Raw genomic sequence first — 23455 nt, 5'->3', positions numbered from 1 at the left:
ACTCTTAAATAGCCCCTTGTTCCAAACTTGAAAAATGCATTAAAATAGAAAATTGGCTTTAGCGGATAGTAATAAGGAGGGAGGGTTGGTTATTTTTGTTGTTGTTGTTGTTGTTTTGGTTTGTTTTTGTTTCAGGGCTCTTGTTTTAACCTTCTTTTTCTTCCTTGTAGTATTTTGATCTACCTCCTAAAAATTCTGTTTTATCTTAAGCTTGCTTTCGTAATAGATTATGAACACTAGTGGAAGGGCCAGGCTAGAGTGAAGATACATGCTCTAGTCCTAGTTTTCCCCAAACTGCATGTATTTTAAACAATCATAATTTTTTAATAATGTAAAATTTTTTAAAATTCTTACTGCCTTAAATAATGATAATAGTTGATCTCTGAGTAGAAGATGCTTGTCACTCTACTCAGAGAGAAGGTCTGGACTAAGGAAGAAGAAGGACTTTTTTCATACTTTTATGGTTCATAAAGTTGGAGAAAATATCTTGAACTGCAACAAAAACTTAACCAAATTTTGTTTGCTTTAAAGGAAGAGGTCTTTCCAAAGAGAATTAACAGCTGATTGAACCAGTCCTGCTAATTTGTTAATTTACTAGCTATATTTTAGGGTCGTGCATGATATTTAAATCTATGTGATTGCTTCTTGACGTTTATTTCAGATCAGACCCCAACACCAACAAGATTCTTGAAAAACTGTGAAGAAGTGGGTTTGTTTAATGAATTGGCAAGTCCATTTGAGAATGAATTCAAGAAAGCCTCAGAAGACGACATTAAAAAAGTATGTTGTTAACCATGAAATTAAAAAAAAGAGTACTTCTAACAGAACAATAATCATAGCTAACACTTCCTGCTTTCTTATTTTAGAAATGCTGATTGGCATTTTGGAATTCCTAACATTTTCTTTTAACGTTTGTATTTTAGATGCCTCTAGATTTATCCCCTCTTGCAACACCCATTATAAGAAGCAAAATTGAGGAGCCCTCTGTTGTAGAAACAACTCACCAAGATAGTCCTTTACCTCACCCAGAATCTACTACCAGTGATGAAAAGGTTAGAAATTTGCATTTTTGGTAGAAATAGAAACTTAGTGTAAAAAAATCACCCCAAGTAAAGTTTAGTATTTGATTTACATAAAATGTTAATGTAATAAGTTGTACATAATTGAGTGTCAGGTTGTAATAGTCTTATATGTAAAAGCCTGTGAATACTCATGGAAATTTCAGGGCAAGAAGACATCACTTTTGTAAAAAATTGGCTTTTTATTACACAGAAAAATTATAGGGGAGGACAGCAGTCATTTTAAATAAAACTTATTTTTTAAAGGCTACACAAATTTATAAAAACTTAATTTTTCTGGGTTTTGTTATTTTATTCTTTGCTCCTTTTTTTTTTTAATGTTTATTTTTAAGAGAAAGAGAGTGCAAGCAGGGGAGTTGGGGACATAGGGGGTTGGGACATAGAATCTGGAGCTGCGAGATCATGACCTGAGGTGAAGTAGGACGCTTGACCGACCGAGCCATCCAGGCGCCCCTGTTCTTCACTGCTCTTGTATAGTGACAGCTTTATCTTTACTACTAAAAATTGCTCGAACCAAGGTTATTTAGGCTTTTTAAGGGCTAAAGCAATACTCATTCTCAGCAATGGGTCTTTGGTACTGCCAACTGAGGTGATGGTGATACTGTCTTAGTACAGGCCTTTTGTAGGCAATTTAGGGCTTATTCCTGGATCTTGAATACCTTGGTAATTTGGGACCCTCTGGGCTATAGTATGGGTTGAGTAACCATTCTTGTGAGTATTTCTTGATTGCTTTTTTTCATAAGCACATCTAATGAACACATGGGGTGCTATGTGTGGCACAATGAAGAGGCATTGACAATGTTTCTGTGTAGATTATTTTATTCTAAAACCATAAATGGATTAATGGATTTCTGTCATGGCAGAGGATGACATGGCTTTGACCTTAGATGTTTTGTGGGGTGTTTTCCTCAGTTCCTAATTATAAAAGTGAGTCTCTTTATAAAAACTTTAAGAATATAGAAAAATATAAGGAAGAAAACCAAAATCTCCTCTTAGCCCATAATTGAGTGATAAGAAATACTAATATTTTGAAACATTTTTTCCTAGATATATGCATGCATTTATACAAATATACTGTGTAAGTGAATAGCTCATTAGAAGGATAAATAGATACAAAGAAAAATTCGAAGAAAGATCCTAGTTTACTTTTTAATTTAAAAAATTTATTTTTAATTTTTTTTTAAGTAAGCTGTACACTCATCATGGGGCTTGAACTCATGACCCCAAGATCAGGAGTCACATGCTCTACCAATTGAGCCAGCCAGGCATCCTGATTCGAGTTTACTTTTATATCATGCATTCGACATTCAACATTAATGAACATTTTCCCACATCATTAGAAAATTTCCAAAATCATAATTTTCTTCATTTTTTGAGAATTTTATTTAAATCCAAGTTAGTTAACATGTAGTGTAATAATGGTTTCAAGAGTAGAATCTTATTGATTCATCACTTACATATAACATGCAGTGTTCATCCCAACAAGTGCCTCCTTAATGCCCATCACCCATCCCCCTACCCAGCCACCCCTCCAGCAGCCCTCAGTTTGTTCTCTGTATTTAAGAGTCTCTTATGGTTTGTCTCCCTCTCTGTTTTTATCTTATTTTTGCTTCCCTGTATTCATCTGTTTTGTTTCTTAAATTCCACATATGAGTGAAATCATATGATATTTATCTTTTTTCTGACTTATTTTGCTTAGCATAATACATTCTGGTCCCATCCACATTGTTGCAAATAGCAAGATCTCATTCTTTTTGATTGCCGAGTTATATTCTATTGTATAGATATACCACATCTTCTTTATCCATTCATCAGTCAGTGGACATTTGGGCTCTTTCCATAATTTGCCTATTGATAGTGCTGCTATAAACATTGGGGTGCATATGCCCCTTCAGTCAGCATTTTTGTATCCTTTGGATAAATACCTAGTAGTACAATTGCTGGGCCATAGGGTAGCTCAATTTTTAATTTTTTGAGGAACCTCCATACTGTTTTCCAGAGCGGCTATACCAGTTTACATTCGCACAAAATCATAATTTTTAATGGTTGTACTTTATCATTATCTTAATGTATTTAATTATCTTGTTCTTTTTTGGACATAAAGGTTTCCACATTATCACAGTTACAGGAAATATTGTTAACTCTTTGATATGAGTATCTTTTTTCCTAAAGATCGTGCCAGTCCCTTCACACTCAACAGTTTTTCCCTGTTCATTGCTGCTTCAGCTTCTTTCAGGAGTAATCCTTGCTACATTCCTCCCTCAGTCATTAGCCTCCTCCTGGGCAGGGCATAGCCATGCCAATTTGTTAAAGTCCATTCTGGGCCCTCTTCACTTTTCTTTCTCACTTTTCTTTCTAGGTGAGATCACCTAGACCATAACTTTAAAAACCATCTACATGCTGATGACTCTCAAACTTCTATCAACCAAGGTATCTCCTGGATTTCCATATTCATCTCTCACTCCCGTCTTGACATTTCCTTTTCTATGACTGAAAGACATCTTAAACTTAATACATCTAAATCAGAACTCTTGATTTTTTTTCCATAATTCTCCCTATCTCAGTAAATTTTCTCTCCATCCCATTGAGTTGCTCAAGTCAAGAATCCTTCATTTCTTCCTTTTCTTCACACCAACACCAATAGCAAATCTTATCAGACTTACTTTCTGAAATATTAATTTATCTTCTTTGATCTTCAGTGTCATCACTTTAGTCCCAAGCCATCATCTTTTACTTGGATTATTAATAATTACTTCTAACTGGACTTTCTACTTCCATCTCCAATATTCTATAGGTAGCTTTATTTTTAATACATTATAGAATCACTTTCCTGCTTAAAATCCTTCAGTGGTTAGCCATGGCATTTAAGATAACTAATAGTCCTTTCATAAGGCCTCATTGATCTGAGCTTGTCTGCCCATTCGACCTTCACTTCATGCCACTCTGGTGTATTCCCCAAATAGTCTAAGTTTTTTTCCTACCTTAAAGACATTACTCTTGGTATCGCTTCCCTCTCCCTAGATAGAATTTTCTCCGGCTATCCTTTCAGTATCTGTTCATCCAGCACCATTTTTTGCAGAAAAGCTCACCTCACCTCACTATGTATGCTATCTAAAGTAAGCCAACCCCAACCTTCCCTCAGTTAATCTTTCATGATTTATTATGTTGTACTGTTATTTTATAACATACTACTATTTGGAATTTTCTTGTTCTACTTGTTAATTGTCTCTTTCTTCCCAGTAGCCCTTGAGGGCATGCTATAAATTCTCAAACTTGTTGAATAAATGAAGTTCCAACAGTACTAGTTGATCTTTTCTTCCTATGTAGCTAAATAAGATTTTGATAATAAGAGGCAGCGTAAAGACCAATTCTAAGAACACAGTAGACCCAGTTTTTACCCTAACTAGTAAAAGGAGTTCTAGGTAAAGCTCTTAATCTCTTCCTAATCTGTAAAACTGGGGAAAAGACCATCTTTAAGGTCCTGGCTAACTCAACAAATTCTGTGTTTTTCTTTAATTTGCAAAGATTTCACTCCAGTAATTATTTTACATTCAGGATATCAACATTACTTGACCTTTTGACATTAATAAATTGTTGTAGCAAACATTTGTATTAAAATTTTTTAATCATTTCTATTACTAATTTGTATCAGTCTCTCTGGATCTGTTTCCCCTTTTTACAGTATAATGATGGAGTAGGACTAGGCAGTCTCTCATGGATTTTCAGAAATGTTCATGGAATCATAGCCAAGTTACTTAGCCTGTTTCTGGATTGATAGGAAAACAAGTAGTATGGAAAAAAAAAAAACACCACTCTGATGTTTTTATTTTTATTATTTTTTAGGTGTTTTTAAATTCAAATATGAACGTTATATTTGACGCTTTTTAGCTACTTCTAAAATTTTCTTTTTAATAACTTTAGCTTGTAAAATTTTAAATAACTTTGGACATTACTTTGGGGGAGGGTATTATTCTGCAGATGCTTTTAATTTTTTTTTTTTTAACGTTTATTTTTTTTGAGACAGAGAGAGAGCATGAAGTGGGGAGGGTCAGAGAGAGGGAGACACAGAATCCGAAACAGGCTCCAGGCTCTGAGCTGTCAACACAGAGCCCGACGCGTGTAGATGCTTTTAGAAGTGTGTTATATTCTGTTCACTTTTAAGTTTCATGGATTGACTTATAATTTAAAAAAATGTTTTGTTAATGTTTATTTATTATTTGAGAGAGAGAAAGAGAGAGAGACAGAGCTTGAGAGGGGAAGGACCAGAGAGAGAGGGAGACACAGAATCTGAAAGCACACTCCAGGCTCCGAGCTGTCAGCACAGAGCCTGCTGCAGGACTTGAACTCCCGAACCTCGAGATCATGACCTGAGCCAAAGTCAGACGCTTAACCAACTGAGCCACGCAGGCGCCCCGGATTGATGTATAATTTTAAATCCCACCCTTTTTTGTTTCATCACTAAATAGGAGGTACCATTGGCACAAACTGCACAGCCCACATCAGCTATCGTTCGTCCAGCATCATTACAGGTTCCCAACGTGCTGCTTACAAGTTCTGACTCCAGTGTAATTATTCAGCAAGCAGTACCTTCACCAACCTCAAGTACTGTGATCACCCAGGCACCATCCTCCAACAGGCCAATCGTGTAAGTGATGATTTGGGCCAGTCATTGAACTGTTTATGAATCAAGTTTTTCTTGTCACAGTTTTTCCCACGACATGTAATTCAAATTGTGGCCTTAGTTTTGTGTGTGTATGTTAATCATGTTCTGCATGCTTTGATTTTTGGAAAAAGTATTTGGGTTGTCTTTCTCTCTTAGTGTTCTCTAATAGATTAGAAAATAAATATCTAAAACTTAATTTTTTAAAAAAATTGCATTGAATGTGAATTTAAGGTGGTCTCTAGTTTTCATGCTATTTCACACAGAATACATAAAATTACTCCAGCAGATGACATTTTTTTCAGTTCTTAAACATATGTCAAGACTTTGGTTTTTTCCCAAACATTTTAAGTAATCTCTACACTCATCATGGGGCTCAGCTTACCTGATCAGAAGTTAAATGCTGTTCCAACTGAGCCAGGTGACCCTCAAGACCTTCTGATAAGAATTTTTCTCATTCAGCATATTGGAGATTGTCCTGTTTTTCTGGACCTGTTGTTTCTCCACACTGCTATATACATTATGTATTTAGAATACAATTAAAAATAATAAAATTTTGTAATTTGCTTTGCAGTGGTTAGAAAATTTATTTTTAAATGATATGATAATAGGAGTAAAAATACTCTCGTATTGTTAGAAGTGGCTGATAAGGATTTCTTACCTTTAATTATTCTTCTTTTGTTTTTCTTAGTCCTGTACCGGGCCCATTTCCTCTTCTGTTGCATCTTCCTAATGGACAGACCATGCCTGTTGCTATTCCCGCATCAATTACAAGTTCTAATGTGCATGTTCCAGCTGCAGTCCCGGTAAGTTTGAGGTTTAGACTCTGTAAACTGACTTAGGGCTGCTTGATTGGTTTATGAAACTGAATCCAAAAAAATACTTACTAGGGGTTAGTAGTGTGTATTCATTCATATTTATAATGACAGCATATACCATTCAAGACAAACATAATTAATTGGTTAGAAAATGTTTTTCCATCCTCTCAAAATTTTCTTTTCCTTGTTTCCATACAACACCCAGTGCTCATCCCAACAAGTGCCCTCCTCAATGCCCATCAACCCTCAGTCTGTTCTCAGTATCCAGGAGTCTCTTATGGTTTGCCTCCCTCTCTCTAACTTTTTTCTTTTTCCCCTTCCCCTCCCTCATGGTCTTCTGTTAAGTTTCTCAAATTCTTCCTTGTATTTTTAATTTTAAGAAATTTATTCCTTATTCAGCCCATTTCACTTTGACTAGATTTGTAGAATTCAATTATTAACACAGATTTCTGTTCTTTAGGAATATATGTGTACGAAAACACATGTCCAGTAATTCCATGGTACTTTGATTATTGCAGGAATTGTTTATAAGGACACTCTCTGTGAACTTTTATGGAAATTGACAAATTTTAAAAGATAAATCAGGACAGTAGATAATAAGGGTTTACAGTTTTCTGATTCTGAACTCTCAAATTTGTATAACCATTGTGCAGATATAGCACAAATCTCATATTGAATATATCCTCTAGCAATTATTTGTTAATATATTTTGCATAGCTTGTTCGGCCAGTCACCATGGTGCCTAGTGTTCCAGGAATTCCAGGTCCTTCCTCCCCTCAACCAGTACAGTCAGAAGCAAAAATGGTAAGCAAGATTTTACTTGTTCTGTACATTTCTTGAGCCTGTTTTGAATTAGTTTTTCCATTAAAGCCTGCTTCAAATGTACAGTTTAGATCACATCTTATAAAGCTTTGGAATGTATTACACTATGCAAGAACCAGATAATATGGAAGAGTTTCCATTAGCATAGTGACTAATTAGTGGTACTTTAAAATAAATGGATGAATTTGAGAGTAAAGTCCTAGTTCTTGTCATCGGTTTGTCTGCTTTTGAGCTGTGGCGTTTTGAACAAAATCTCCTCCTTGTGGTGGCTAGGAATATTACAGCTGAAACTAGGTGTAAACATTGGAAGGCCATACAGATGGTTTTAAACAGTGATAGGAATTAGTAGAACAGTATTGACAAGAATTCTGAAATTGTATACAAGTTAGTAAATGTAGCACATAATACATAAAGAAAATCCATATTTTTGAGTTGCGTTTTGACACCAAGAAACTGGTGGTGTTTAAGGGATAAGCTATAGATTAGGAGTCCAAAGACATGGGTTTTAATTTTAATTCTGACTCTGCTGTTCATTACCCTTAATCAAGCCATTTTAATTTTGAGGAGACTCAGTATTCTTAGGTGTAAAGAGATTAAACGTTGATTTTTAGAATGTCTCTTAGCCCCAAATTCCATAAATGTGCTAAATTCCTTGGCAAAAAAAAGTAAAGCTGCTTTTTGTTTTTTTAATACATGTAATTCTCCCTTCTATAGTCTTAACACATTTTCAGGACTAATTCTGAACATCAGTTAATGTATCCTTAGAAAAATTAATAGATAATTTTGCATCAGTTCTGTGCTAGGCAGTATACTAACAGTATAAATGTGTACATATAAAAATCATTATATATTGCAATGTTTCAAGTTTTTTACCTCTATTCTCCATTGCTAATAATCTCAAAATGGCATGTGATAACTAACAGTAAAACTTAACACACCATCTGAATGAACAATGTTTGAAGAGTGTAAAAATTAGCTAGTTATTGATTGTGGTGAGAGAACTTATGAAAACCCAAGAGGGCAATTTTTTGCATTAACAGCATGTTTAACTCAAAGCTTTGGAAATACTAAGATGCATCTTCACTTGATAGCAAAAAGCTTCATTGGGAATGTTTTTTACACTTCCTAAACATACCGTACTAGTGAAAAATTCAATTTAGTGAGAACTGAATAGAGTAGAAATAGGAGTTAACGAGATCTGTTGTTCTATCCTCCATCTAAAAATACTTTTACATATTCAGTGGACTTTTTTTCCTAGCAAATTAATTCAAAAGGAACAAGTCAGATTTAAAGAAATAGTTTTGGCTATAAGAGTAGGCCATACTTGTAGAAACTATTAAATTTAATACTTCCTTGAATAACTTTTTCTTTTAGGTCATCAGGAAATTAACAAGAATAAGAGTGTTTTGTGTGCTTGTATATTAAAAAAATCAAAGCTATAACTTTATATATGGAAAATAATCATTGGTTGAAGGCCCAAAAAATAGCATGGGGAGTCATAGATTGCCCTACTTAAATTTAACAATCCAGTTAAATTTATTATTAGGATTTTGCTAATGTAAAATAACCATATTTAGGTGATTGCCTATTTTAATTGGAGTAGTAAATAAGATTGTCCAGTTTTAATTAAATAAAAAGACTCAGAAATTAGTCCGTTTCCTTTTTTTTTTTCCTAACTTTTCATTATGGAAAATTTCAAACATATACAAAACAACCAGTATAGAATAATGAACCCCCATGTACCCATCACCAGCTTCAATTATTAGCACTGTAACTGCCATTAGTGTTTTATCTATGCCTCAGACCATTCCCTACCCAACTCAATTATTTTTTAATAGGCCTTTCTCAGTGTAAAATTTATATACATTGAAATGAACCAATTTTAATTTTGATGTATAAGTGTATTAATGTAACTCACACTGCTATCATGATATAGAACATTAACATCTACCCAGAAAGTTTATTTCCCTTCGCAATCAGTATACCTTCCCAACTGTTGTCACCAGCAATTAGTTCTAGAATTTAATATAAATGAATCCACGTATATTCTTGTGTCCAGCCACAAGATTTATCAATGTTGTTGAATGTATTGGTTTGCTGCTTTTTATTGCTGAGTAGTATTCCATTGTGTGAATATAACACAGTTTCTTTATCCATTCTCTTGTTGGTGGACACTTGAATGGTTTTCAGTGTTTAGCATTGTGAACAGAGATGCTGTGCACGTTCTTGTGTAACTCTTCTTGCGGATGTTTATTTTCATTTGGCCTATCTACTGAAGGGTAGAATTTGCTGAGTAAGGGGTAGGTATACATTTAACTTTGTAAGAAACTGCCAGACCATTTGCCAAAGTTCTGAATTCTCACAGAGTATGGGAATTCCAGTTGTTCCACATTTTTGCCAGCATTTGTCTTTGTCTCATTTTCATTGTAGACATTTCTAGCAGTTTGTAGCAGTATCTTACGGTTTTATTTAATTTCTGATTTTGCCAGATGCTTTTGTGATATCTTCTGCTGATTTCTTAAAATGGGTTGTCTCTTATTTTTATGTCATAGGAACTTTTTAGATATACTAAATACGAAATTTTTACATATGTCTTACAAATATTTTCTCTTAGTGGGTAGCTTGGCTTTATTTTTCTTAATGATAGTACAAACATATCATTCATTGCTACTTTTATCTCTAATGGTTTCTCCTAGTTAATTGGGTTTAATGTGCCTATGTTTTTTTGGCTTAAAGTGGAAGCTTGGATTATTGATTAAACCTTTTTACCTTTCCAGTATAGGCATTTAAAGCTATAAATTTCTTTCCATAAATTTGATCTGCTATATTTTCATTATCATATATCTTTTAATTTCCTTTGTGATTTCTTTGAACTACTGGCACTTATATAAAAGTATATTGTATAATTTCCAAATATCTGGGGGCTTTCCTTTTTATCTTGATTTCTATTTTAATTACGTTGTGGTTTGAGAACATACCACCTTTGGTATATTTGATTGTCCTATGTTTCCATTTTCTAATATATCATACCTGTTTGGCTCATTTGTGAAAATTAGATATTGCCCTTCTATCCAGGTAATATGAACTGGTAACAAAATACCAATTGCCTAGAATGCTAAGGGAATTCTGATTAATTGGGGGTTTTGTTGTACAGAAATAATTTCACATTTCATCATTGGTTTTATATTTTTATGAAATATTGCTAGTCTGTTTTCCCTTAGTCTATAATGTTCATTTTATATTACTGTCTAAGAATTTTCACTGCTTGCGTGTTATCAACTATACTTCTATATTGTTACAAGTACAAAACCAATCTACCGACATTGGGAAATGACCTAAAAATAGTTTGGGTTTTGTAGTTGGTTTCATGTTCATATGTTTTTCCTCAGTCTCATTTAATAATTATTTCTGTCAATTATCATTTATTTAACATACATTTCTTAGGTGCTAAGAAATTCAGCATATGTGATCTTAAATTTTGAGTTTCTCTTGCAAATCGTTCTGGTGATCATCAAGAGAGGCAAAGAAGTCTTCTTTTAAGGCCATTGATTATATTCTTTAGCAGTTAGGATTATATCAGTGAGTTGTTTGTTTTTGGTGCCCTTGATAACTTTTGTGCATAAAAACCATTATTCAGGGACTGCTTTTATTTATTTGATTTTTTTTTTCAGGGACTGCTTTTAAAAAATATATTAGATTTATTAAAGTTACAAATTCAGAAAGTTCTTCCCTGAATTTTTAAGGCCAGTTTACAAATCCAACTATATAATTGCTTTTAAAGGTCTTCAAATATAATTAATTTTAAACATGCCAAACTTCATTTTAAACTTAATATATCCTGTTTTCCCTATAGGTACCTCAGTTGTCTAATAAACTTCTCTAAGTACTTTAATAACCTTTTAAGTTTAATTAAACTTATAGATATGAGGCTTGGTTTTCTTAAATAGTCCATTATTGGGAGGCTTATGAGATTATTTTAGCTCTTCCAATTAAAATCACAAGACTGAATTGATCTTTTAACCATTTTAAATTGAAATTCAAGGGTAACCTATTAGTCTGTGGCAAGTTACTTTAATTACTTTCAGAACATAGAATACCAAATAGGTACAGATGATTTTAAAATTTGAATTAATATGTCAGTGTCATTGATTTTTAGCCCCCTGGAGCTTAATAAGGTAAAAGACTTACCAATTGAGGAAATAATTGTATCCTCCCAACTGAAGAAAGTTGAGACTGGTTTCCTTAATGACAGGTAAATGATCACAGGACTTGATTCTCCATCAGTGATAGGACTCCAAACCCAGTTTCTCCAAATGAGTGATTCCCAGCTCTTATCCCTTTGATTCATGTTACACATTAAATAATTTTTTTTTGCCAGTCTGCTAACCTTCTAGTAAAATTTACAATGTCTTCTTTCAGGCTTGAGTTGGACTGTGCTTTGTTGTTGCCTTCAACTCTTTGAAAATACTTAAACATCCTCCCTGTTTGGTTTTGCTAAAATGATGTGTGGTTCAGAAGATGTTATATACAAACCTAATGGTAACCACAAATCAAAAATTGGTAATAGGTATGCAAAAAAAATAAAGGAATCCAGGGGCGCCTGGGTGGCGCAGTCGGTTAAGCGTCCGACTTCAGCCAGGTCACGATCTCGCGGTCCGTGAGTTCGAGCCCCGCGTCAGGCTCTGGGCTGATGGCTCGGAGCCTGGAGCCTGTTTCCGATTCTGTGTCTCCCTCTCTCTCTGCCCCTCCCCCGTTCATGCTCTGTCTCTCTCTGTCCCAAAAATAAATAAAAACGTTGAAAAGAAAAAAAAAATAAAATAAAAAAATAAAGGAATCCAAATATATCACTAAAGAAGGCCAACTTGTGGTGAGAGAAGAGAGCAAGGGAAGAAAAAAACAGAAGATCTACAAAAACAATCACAAAACAAATGACAGAATACCAATAAATACAGACTTATCAATAATTACTCTGAATGTAAATGAACTAAACATTCCAAAAAAAAAAGCATAGGGTGATGGGAGGGATAAAAAAAAAAAAATAAGACCAGTGTATATGCTGCCAACAAGAAACTCCTTGCAGACCCAAAGTCACATGCAGATTGAAAAAGAGGGGATGCAGAAACATTTATCATGCAAAGGGGTGTGAAAAGAAAGCTGGGGTAGCAATAGCTGTATCAGACAAAATAGACTTTAAGACAAAGACTGTAACAAGAGACAAAGAAGGACACTACATAATCATTAAGGGGGACTCCAACAAGAAGACATAACAATTGTAAACCCTTATACACCCAGAATGGGAGTACCCAAATACATAAAACAGGTAGTAACAAATATAAAGGAACTAACTGATGGTAACACAGTGATTGTAGGGAACTTTAACATGCTATTTACATCGATGAAATCAATTAGGAAACCGTGGCTTAGAATGATACATTGGACTAGTGTTTTAATAGACATATTCAGAATATTCCATCCTACAATAGCAAAATGCACATTCTTTAAGTACACATGAAATATTCTCCAGATTATATATTAGACCACAAAATCTCTACAAATGCAAAAAGATTGAAGTTACCATGCATCTTTTCAACCACAATGCAGTGAAACTAGAAATCAGCCATAAGAAAAAAATCTGAAAAGAGCTCAAATACATGGAAGTTAAATAACATGCAACTAAACAGTGAATGAGTCAACCAACAAGTCAAAGAGGAAATCAAAAAACACATGGAGACAAATGAAAATGAAAACACAGTGGTCTAAAATCTTTGGGAAGCAGCAAAAGCATTTCTAAGGGAAAAGTTTATAGCATTACAAGCCTACCTCAAGAAGCAAGAAAAATCTCAAATATTAGCCTAGCCTTACACCTAAAGGAGCTAGAAAAAGAACCCAAACCCAAACCCAGCAGAAGGAAGGAAATTATAAATATCAGAACAGAAATAAATGATCTAGGAACTAAAATGAATCAGGAGCTGGTTCTTTGAAAAGATCAACAAAATTGATAAACCTATAGCCAGGCTCATCAAAAATAGGAGAGGGGACTCAAAATCAGAAATGAAAGAGGAAAAATAATAACCGACACCACAGGAATGCAAAGGATTGTAAGAATATTATGAAAAATTATGTGTCAACAAACTGAGCAACCTAGAAGTGGATAAAATCCTAGCAACATGTAACTTCCCAAAAATGAAGCAGGAAGAAACAGAAAATTTGAACATATAGATTACCAGCAATGAAATTGAATCAGTAATCAAAAATTTCCCCAAAAACGAAAGTCCAGGATCCAATGGCTTCACAGATAAATTCTACCAAACATTTAAAGAAGAGTTAAAACCTATTCTTCTCAAACTTTTCCAAAAAATAGAAGAGGAACGAAAACTTCCAAATTCATTCTTCAAGGCCAATATTAACCTGATACTAAAACCAAATAAACACACTGCCAAATAAAAAAGAGAGCGCTACAGAACATAGATGTAAAAATCCTCAACAAAATATTAACAAACCAAATCCAACAATGCATTAAAAAAGTCATTCCCCATGAGCAAGTAGGATTTATTCCAGGGATGCAAGGGTGGTTTAATGTTCACAGATCAATCGACATGATACATCACATCAGTAAGAGAAAGGATAAAAGCCATAAGGTTGTTTCAATAGATGCAGAAAAAGATATGACAACATACAACATCCATTCATGATAAAAACCCTCAACAAACTAGGTTTAGAGGGAACATACTTTAACATAATACAGCCCTTATATGAAAACCCCACAGCTAACATCATAATGGTAAAAAACTGAAAGCTTTTCCCCTAAGGTCAGGAAGAAGACAAGTTTTATTCAACATAATACTGGAAGTCTTAGTCACAGCAGTCAGATAAGACAAAGGAATAAAAGTCCCCCAAATTGTAAGAAAGAAGTAAAACTTCAACTGTTTGCAGATGACATGATTTTATATACTGTATAGAACACTCTAAAGACTCCACAGAAGGGGCACCTGGGTGCCTCAGTCGGTTGAGTGTCCCACTTTGGCTCAGGTCATGATCTCGCTGTCTGTGAGTTTGAGCCCCGCGTCAGGCTCTGTGCTGACAGCTCAGGGCCTGGGGCCTGCTTCAGTTTCTGTGTCTCCTTCTCTCTCTGCCCTTCTCATGCTTGGGCTCTGTCTCTCAGTAATAAATAAACATTAAAAAAATAAAGACTCCACCAAAAAAACTACTAGAACTAATGAATGAATTCAGTAAGTTCACAGGATACAAAATCAATATACAGAAATCCATCGCATGTCTATACACTAATAATGAAGCAGCACAAAGGGAAATTAAGAAAACAATCCCATTTATAATTACACGAAAAGTAATAAAATACCTAGGAATAAGGAGTATAGGTGAAAGACCTGTACTCTGAAACCTGTAAAACAGTGGTGAAAGAAATTGAACATGATACAAAGAAATGGAAAGACATTGCACGTTCATGGATTAGAAGAACAAATATGTTTAAAATGTCTATACTGCCCAAAACAATCTACAGATGTAATGCAATCCCTATTAAAATACCAACAGCAGGGGCGCCTGGCTGGCGCAGTCGGTTAAGCGTCCGACTTCAGCCAGGTCACGATCTCGCGGTCCGTGAGTTCGAGCCCCGCGTCGGGCTCTGGGCTGATGGCTCGGAGCCTGGAGCCTGTTTCCGATTCTGTGTCTCCCTCTCTCTCTGCCGCTCCCCTGTTCATGCTCTGTCTCTCTCTGTCTCAAAAATAAATAAACATTTAAAAAAAAAAAAAAAATACCAACAGCATTTTTCACAGAACTAGAACAATCCTAAAATTTGCATGGAACCACAAAAGACCCCAAATAGCCAAAGCAATCTTGAAAAAGAACAAAACTTGGAGGTATCACAATTCCAGGCTTCAGATTACAAAGCTGTAGTAATCGAAACAGTATGGTACTGCACAAAAATAGACACCTAGATCAATGGAACAGAATAGGGAGCCCAGAAATAAACCCACAATTATATGGTCAGTTAATCTGACAAAGGAGGCAAGAATATGCATTGGGAAAGAGTCTCTTCAACAAACAGTGTTGGGAAAACTGGACAGCTATGTGCAAAAGACTGAAACTGGACCACTTTCTTACACTATATACAAAAATAAACTCAGAATGGATTAAGGACCTCATTGTGAGAACTGAAACCATAAAAATCCTAGAAGAGAGTATGGCGGTAAGTTCTCTAAGATCGGCTATAATGACATCTTTCTAGATAGGTCACCTGAGGTAAGAGGAACAAAAGCAAAATTAACTATTGGAAGCACATCAAAATTAAAAGCTTCTGCACAGCAAAGGAAACAATCAACAAAACAAAAAGACAACCTACCGAGTGGGAGAAGATACTTGTAAATAATGTGCCCAATAAAGGGTAAGTATCCACAGTATATCAAGAACTTAACACAACTCAACACCAAAAAAACCACAATCAATTAAAAATGGGCAGAAGACATGAACAGGTGTTTCTCCAAAGAAGACATCCAGATGGTCAACAGATACATGAAAATCAGTTATCAGGGAAATGCATATCAAAACCTCACTGAGATACCATCTCACACCTGTCAGAAAAGCTCAAATCAAAAAAAGAAAAACAAGAGTTGGCAAGGATGTTGGGAAAAAGGGAGGCATCATGCACTGTTGGCTGGAATGCAAACTGGTGCAGCCACTGTGAAAGACAGTATGAAGGTTCCTCAGAAAGTTAAAGGGACGCTTAACCAAATGAGCGTTTGGTTAAGCGTCCGAATCTTGATCTTGGCCCAGGTCATGATCTCATGGTTTGTGAGTTCGAGCCCCACATCAAGCTGCACTGATGACGTGGATGGGATTCTGTCTCTCCTTCTCTCTGCCCCTCCCCCACTTGTGCTTGCTCTCTAGCTCTCTCTTGCTCCCTCGCTTGCTCTCTCAAAATAAATAAAGTTAAAAAAAATTAAAATAGAACTACCCTAAAATCCAGTCATCTCACTACTGGGTATTTTCCCAAAAAATTACAAAAACCCTAATTCAAAGGAATATATGCACTCCTGTGTTTATTGCAGCATTATTGTTAGAGTAGCCAAATTATGGAAGCAGCCTAAGTGTCCATCAATAGATGAATAAAGAAGAGGTATATATGGAGAATGGAATGTTACTCGGCTATAAAAAAGAATGAAATCTTGCCATTTTCAATAGCGTGAAGGATCTGGAGAGTATAATGCTAAGCAATATGAGCCAGTCAGAGAAGGACAAATACCACATGATTTCATTCATATGTGGAATTTAAGAAATAAAAAATACAAATGAAAACAGACTCTGACTATAGAGAACAGATGTTTAGCAGAGAGGAGGTGGGGAGGATGGGTGAAATAGGGAATTAAGAGTACGCTTACCTAGATAAGCACAGAGTAATATATGGAAATGTGGGAGTTTTTTAATCTTTATTTACTTCTGAGAGAGTGTGTGAGTGAGTGGGGGAGGGGCAGAGAAGAGAGAGAGTGAGGGAGAGAGGGACAGAGAGGGAGATACAGAATCCGAAGCAGGCTCCAAGCTCTGAGCTGTCAGCACAGAGCCTGACACAGGACACAAACCCACAAACCGTGAGATCATGACCTGAGCCGAAGTTAGACGCTTGAACGACTGAGCCACCCAGTTGCCCCAGTATATGGAATTGTTGAATCACTATATAAGTCCTGAAATGAACAGTGTATATTAACTATACAGGAATTAAAAATTTTTTAAACATAGTGAAAGATACATTTAAAAAATAAAAAATTAGGAGAAATAGCATTGGAACACATTAGAATGACTAGCACACTACAGCTGAAGAGAAAACTTATTTGTATCTGAAGATAGCCAGGAATGCTTTTGTGGGGCCCTGATTTTCAAAACCTAGTGCTTATATAAGGAAGACAAATACATATTGTTTGTGTCTACTATAAATATTGAAATAGGATCCTTTTTTTGCTAAAGAAATTTCTCCAGAGCAAGGTTTTTTTTGGTTGTTAGAACATTAAGTCTTTGGGAAAGTAAGAATGTGGTAAGAAAAAGAAATGTAAGTGGGGATTCACAAATACAAAATTATCTAGTATTTTTTAATATTATAGAAAAATTCCTAGGATCTACTGTCTTCCATAGAATTGCAATGGACCTCCCCACATTTAGATTTAGGAGTTTTGTCATTAAGCAAGTAAACTGTAGGTGTTTGCTATCTGTGTTACTCTTCTACTAAAACAACTTTCTTACCTAATATTTGTAACTAAAAGGTAATGTGTCTGAATAAGACAATGTTAATTGTCTAGGAGCTTTGTTAAGAAGATTTAATAAAGTATTTAGGTAGCATTCTTCACAATCCTTCCTTGAAGTGTTGTGTGACAAACTGAGAAATAACTTTGCACACGGTGGGAAGCCAGTAGGTTTTCTGCAGGGGGTTTCTACCGAGAGCTGACAGAGGGCATCTTGGCAAATGTTCAGAAACCTACATTAACTTAGTTGGGCCCTGCATGGAACCTCATGTTCAGCAGAATTCTTCTGACCTGCCTCTGCATGCCAAGCTAATCAGCAAACACCTAATGAGCCCACTCCAAAGAAACAGACTCTCTCCCAACCTACTTCATTTTCACACGTTCTCTGGGGGTGGGGAGACAAGACTTCATGAGGACTGATGATGCTGCAAAGACCACAATAATGATAATTAACTTGCTGAATTTAGAAGATTATGCTGTTAATTAGTTGCAAAATAAAGATAAGTAATAGAGCAGCAGATGGTAGGATAACACCCAGGAGAAGGAGGGTTATTACTCTGATGAGCTTTTGTGGCACATATGAAATATGGATCTGACTTTTTCATAAATTGTTTCTAGAGAACATTATGTTTTTTCTTTGAACTATGATGGAGTAGTTTGCTCCTACTAAGTTCTGACAGATGTGATAAAATTTGTTTCCAGGAATGTGAAATATAACATAGAATTTGAAAAGCAAATTATTTTTAGGAGATTATCTCTTACAATGAGTAAGTTGTATTGGCCAGCACAACAAACCAATCATCCTTTAATTGACACATTTTATATCTAAGAAAAAAAGTTTCAATATAGTAGTTGAATTTTATGTTGCTAAAAATTAATTCCAAAACACTAGTCTGCTTGGAAATAGAGTAATAAAGATATTTTAGTTTTCTTTCAAACAGTGCCTCTAGTTTAAAATTATGCTCAAGCTTTATTTTAATTGGACATGTTGGAGAATACAGACCTTATGGATCTTACTGAATTTCTTTGAGTACTCAGTCTTTTCATTTACTTATATTAAATATCCATATGGAGAGAAATGAGCTGGCCAATGTCTGATACTCTTCTTGATTGCTAATATATCTAAAATAGTTAATATCAGGCAAAAACTCCAGTTTGGCAAAACTTTTGTCTAAAATATGTTCAACGAATTAGGAGTCAACAGAATTTCTGGTCACTCTGCTTCTAACTAACTGTGATTCTGGGAAGTAACTTCATTTTTTGGGCCTTTATCTGTAAGTTGGTGATTGGACTAATTATCAATATATCTGCTAGTTCCAAAATTCTATTTTAAAATAAATAATTTTGAACCAAACTATTTGTCATTATTTAAGATGTCTCTAGCAAATATATTTGGGTGGATTATAGAAAATCCTTATAAAATTTTTATGAATTCTGTTTAGTGACTTTTTTCACCTAACCCATTCTAATTTTTTTTTAGCACACAAGTATTTTTATTGCTGTTTAAAAACAACAACAACTACAACAATATATATATATATATATATATATATATATATATATATATGCATGCAGCTCAGAGCAGTGTTAACCCTTGAAAATCTTTTTCTTAAATTCTGTACCCAGTGGCACACTTTCTAAGTCAGACCCATTGTAATCAATGTAACAGCATGGAGCAAACATTAGAGCTTCCTCACTGGGTGAGTACTGTATACACTGGGGCAGTCAAGAGAGGATAATGAATGAATACTGATGCTGCTTTTAAGTGCTCTATAAGGTAGTAACTTGCCCTACTAAAGATTATTCAAGAGAGTGATGTTTATGTACTTCAGACTCCCCTATGTGCAGTTACTGTATTTCATTAATTCTAAGAGTTAAGCTCTTCACTATAAAACTTTAAATGCTCTTCAGTTCTATGATGTTTTCTACCTAAGGACTTCAAAATGTTTTACCAACACATAATTTACCAAGCTTCACATCTCAACCACTACCTAGATTTATGTACATTTTATATCTAGAAGTGAAAGCCCTAACCTAACACTATAGACTAGGTACTATTTCTTTTATTTTGATGTGTAACATTTCTGTTTTTAAAAGATATAATTATGTAGGCTGACCACCTCCCCAGATTTTCCTCCTTCTATTTATATTGACCTATACTTTCAAACTCCTTTCTACTTTGAGTTCTTTACCATTTATCCTAAGTAGTCCTACTGGTTGGAGCCAATTACTCCTTTGATCACTTACCTCATTTTGGTTTAATCCATCCACTTCCATACTATCCCTTCAGTTGAGTGTCTCAATTTCATGTGTCTTAGCTACTAAGACGACCTTGGGCAAATGATCTCTGGTTTCCCAATCTGTAAAATAGGGACACTGTCCTGTTAGAAACTCAGTGAAAAAATACTGATAACATGGATGGATCTCAAGTACATTATGCTAAAAGAAAGACGCCAGATTTCAGAAGGCTGTAACACTGTATAAGTCCATTTATATGACATTCTGGAAAAGGCAAAACTTTGGGGATCAGAAAACAGATTAATGGTTTCTAAGGACTGGGGGTGGGAGGAAGAGTGACAGGAATGGAGCATGAGGGAATTTGAGGGGATAATAGCACTGTTTTGTATTCTGATGGTAGGGGGTGGTTGCACGACTGTATGTGCTTGTTAAAACTCATAGGACTATGCACAAAAAAGACTTCATTTTACGATGTATAACTTCTACCCCAGTAAACTTTTATTTTTAAACTATTGGCTTATTTTTAAAATCATACCCAGCATCTACAGTGATTAGCAGTAGAGAGAAAATGTCGAGTAACACTTGTCTAGGTATAGTTATTGCCTCAAGGGAAATTTTGGTGGACCTTTTCATATATGCTTCAGTTTTTTCAGGGGTCTGGATCATTTGTAGATGGCATCGTAGATATGCATAGATGAAAACAAACTACAGATTTTGGGATAGTTGTATAATTTGCTAAGTTGCTCTTATTGGAGTAAATGAAAGCAGTTGTCCTAGAATCACCTGGGTGCTTTTCAAAAGCTCTTCTCTCTTTCCCACTTCTCCCTGCCATCGGCAAGGAAGGGAGAGAGAAAGGTGGGTACAAATCTGTTTTTAGCACCCAGCCAATTATGACTTCTGGGAAGTTTGGAAAGCACTGGATAGACTGCAACACATTTCTCATATCAATTTTGTAGCCTCCTTCCCCCACAGATAATGAAACTTTATTTTGGGCTTAAGGACTACAACTGTTACTGAGAACAATATCAACAATAATAATTCCAGGTCTCTCAGGTGCCTTTCATTGCTAAGATATTATGGTATGATTATCTTGTGCCAATTATTTCATATTTACAGATTCTAACAATAAAACTACCCCAGGTATCGCTTGTGCCATTTTTGCCAAAGAATCCAATTTCTCTCAGTTAACAAATACATTTGTTGTTCACCCACGTAGCAAATCCGTGTACCAGTCGCTTAAAAGGGATGCAAAGAAATGTAAGGAAATCTCTGCTCTTGAAAGAGCTTACTGTTTGAGGAACTAAGATATTCACATGTGATACACTTTTGCTGATAGAATAGTAAGTTTTATGCAGATTGTGTTTTTATTAAGAGGTAGCCGTAAGTGTCTAAGGCCTCCTTCTGACACTAGGTTACTCATACCCTGGCAGTGGGTCAGATGCAATTCAGTGAAATGGCAAATGGAACATAGTAGAGGGGATAGACTTCAAACTAAACCTTCTTACTGGAGACAGGGAAGACCTACGGGAGGCAAACCTAGCTGTAGGTTCTAGGAGGAGGTTCAGTCTGACAGTCAATATAGTGGCCTAAAAAATGCAACATCAGGTCATTGTCCAAATAAGCCCAGTTGTCCAAAGTGGGCCCAAATTTGGAAGAGATTTAGGTTTAAGAATCTAGGAGAGCCTAAAAAGATGGAGATTCAGGAATGAAGGGCAAGAAAATAGGTGACAGTGTACATAATTACCTTGTGTTATTTATGTTAGTTGAACGGAACTGGTTATTTTCAGTTAACGGTGTTTTTCACTCCTTCCTCAAAATTGATTAGGATAGCAAAGTATTAAATCCTATAGTAGTACTCAGAAAGACTCAGGAAAGCTTTCCAGAGTGTTTGTCTTACTATTTGTAATGATAAAACTAATTTTAAAGCCAAATGCATTTCTTAACAAATACTTTTTTTTGGTTAACGAAAGAATACTTTGAGAGTTGGACTTGAGTGGAAAGCAGGGAACTTTTTTTTTTTAATTGATGTCTGCATTTCAGAGATTAAAAGCTGCTTTGACCCAGCAACATCCTCCAGTTACCAATGGTGATACTGTCAAAGGTCATGGTAGTGGATTGGTTAGAACTCAGTCAGAGGAATCTCGACCACAGTCCCTACAACAGCCAGCCACATCCACTACAGAAACTCCGGTATGTGTGTTGTTTTTATAATCTACACTCTGTTATCCTTTAAAAAACAAATACTGGGTAACTTAAAGGACTATATACTTTGAAAAAATTACTTCTGGTCATATTTCAAAAGGGTACCAAAAACATTAGGAAAGGTAGTTCAGTGTAAAAGTATTCACACCCAGGGGTGCCAGGGTAGCTCGGTCATTTAAGTGTCCAACTCGATTTCAGTTCAGGTCATGACCTCAGAGTTGTGAGATCTAGCCCCGCATCAGGCTCCACGCTGAGTGTGAAGCCTGCTTAAGATTCTCTCTCTCCTTATCCCTGTGCCCTTCCTCTGCACCCATGCTGTCTCTCAAAAAGTATTGACACCCAAAAATAAATAAGTAAATAATTAAAATAGTCGAGCAATTATTACTGCTCAGGACACCCTGTAAATGCTTTTGTCTATGTATGTTGGTCTGACATAGCACAAATCTCCACTGACGCTTTTTAACTCATTTTTTGTGGATTGTATTTATGAGATTACTGGCATATATCAAATGGTTTTTTTTTTTAATGTTTCTGTTTATTTCTGAGAGAGAGAGCGCAGTGCAAGCAAGCTGGGGAGGGGCAGAGAGAGGGAAGGGAGACCAAGGATCCAAAGCGGGCTCTTCATGCTGACAGCGGAGAGCCCGATGTGGGGCTAGGATTCACGAACCGTTTGAGATCATGACCTGAGCCAAAGTTGGACACTTTACCGACTGAGCCACCCAGACACCCCAGTCAAATGATTCTTGAATTAAAATGTGAGAGACATTACCAAAGGAGCAGATATATATGCTTTATGGACACTGTTTATACCAGAGGTCCTTTTCATTTATCTGTAGTTTGTGACTGCTTATCAGATGGTTGATAGGTCTGTTATGTCTACAGTGCATTTCTACATGGAAGGGTAACTATTTCTGTTAAATGTTTCAGAACTCTATTTAGAACTTTTATCTTAAGAGATACTTAAACAGTATTAGCATTAGCATTAAAAAGCAAAACTTTGCTATTAAACAGGTAAATGGCAAGTTCTAGATTGCCTCATAAGCATAAGTTTTTAGATAACTGTATTTTATTTTTACAAAACTTAAAGTGGAATGTAGTTATGGTAGTTATCGACTAAACAACATAGGGGCCAAGAGAGAAGGTAAATAAGTGGATGTGTTTTAATGTCATAATTCAGACATTAGCAAACGGACTCATGGGCCAAATCCACCCATGGCTGTTTTTTTGTATCGTCTGCAAGCTCTGTGTGGTTTTTACATCCTCCAAGTTTATTTAAAAGAAATGAACATATAATTTCTATATAATAATTTCTATATAACTTCTATATAACTATGAAAATATAAATTTTTATATAATTTCTGTATAAAGCTAACCATTATTCCCCTGGAT

The 23455-nt window shown here is 35.3% G+C and overlaps 1 protein-coding gene across 10 annotated transcripts in view; it reads left to right on the top strand.

Moving 5' to 3' along the window:
• The window catches only part of ATF2 (activating transcription factor 2), an 81498-nt gene that overhangs the window by 39564 nt on the left and 18479 nt on the right, over positions 1 to 23455 (top strand). For 9 of the 10 annotated variants that reach the window (XR_003970651.1, XR_003970650.1, XM_030323882.2 and 6 more), the window contains 6 exons: positions 662 to 780; positions 924 to 1052; positions 5546 to 5724; positions 6431 to 6545; positions 7275 to 7361; positions 21905 to 22054. Coding sequence is in view for 8 of the 10 variants with exons in the window: in XM_030323882.2 (XP_030179742.1) it covers positions 662 to 780; positions 924 to 1052; positions 5546 to 5724; positions 6431 to 6545; positions 7275 to 7361; positions 21905 to 22054 (779 nt within the window). In the remaining 2 variants the exon portion in view is untranslated. Of the gene's footprint in view, positions 1 to 661; positions 781 to 923; positions 1053 to 5545; positions 5729 to 6430; positions 6546 to 7274; positions 7362 to 21904; positions 22055 to 23455 lie in introns of those variants that run through there. The other variant, XM_030323888.1, reaches the window with a different exon arrangement.

The sequence above is a fragment of the Lynx canadensis genome, chromosome C1 (genome assembly GCF_007474595.2).
Source record: "Lynx canadensis isolate LIC74 chromosome C1, mLynCan4.pri.v2, whole genome shotgun sequence".
Taxonomy (NCBI): domain Eukaryota; kingdom Metazoa; phylum Chordata; class Mammalia; order Carnivora; family Felidae; genus Lynx; species Lynx canadensis.
This window is presented reverse-complemented; position numbering and strand designations above follow the sequence as displayed.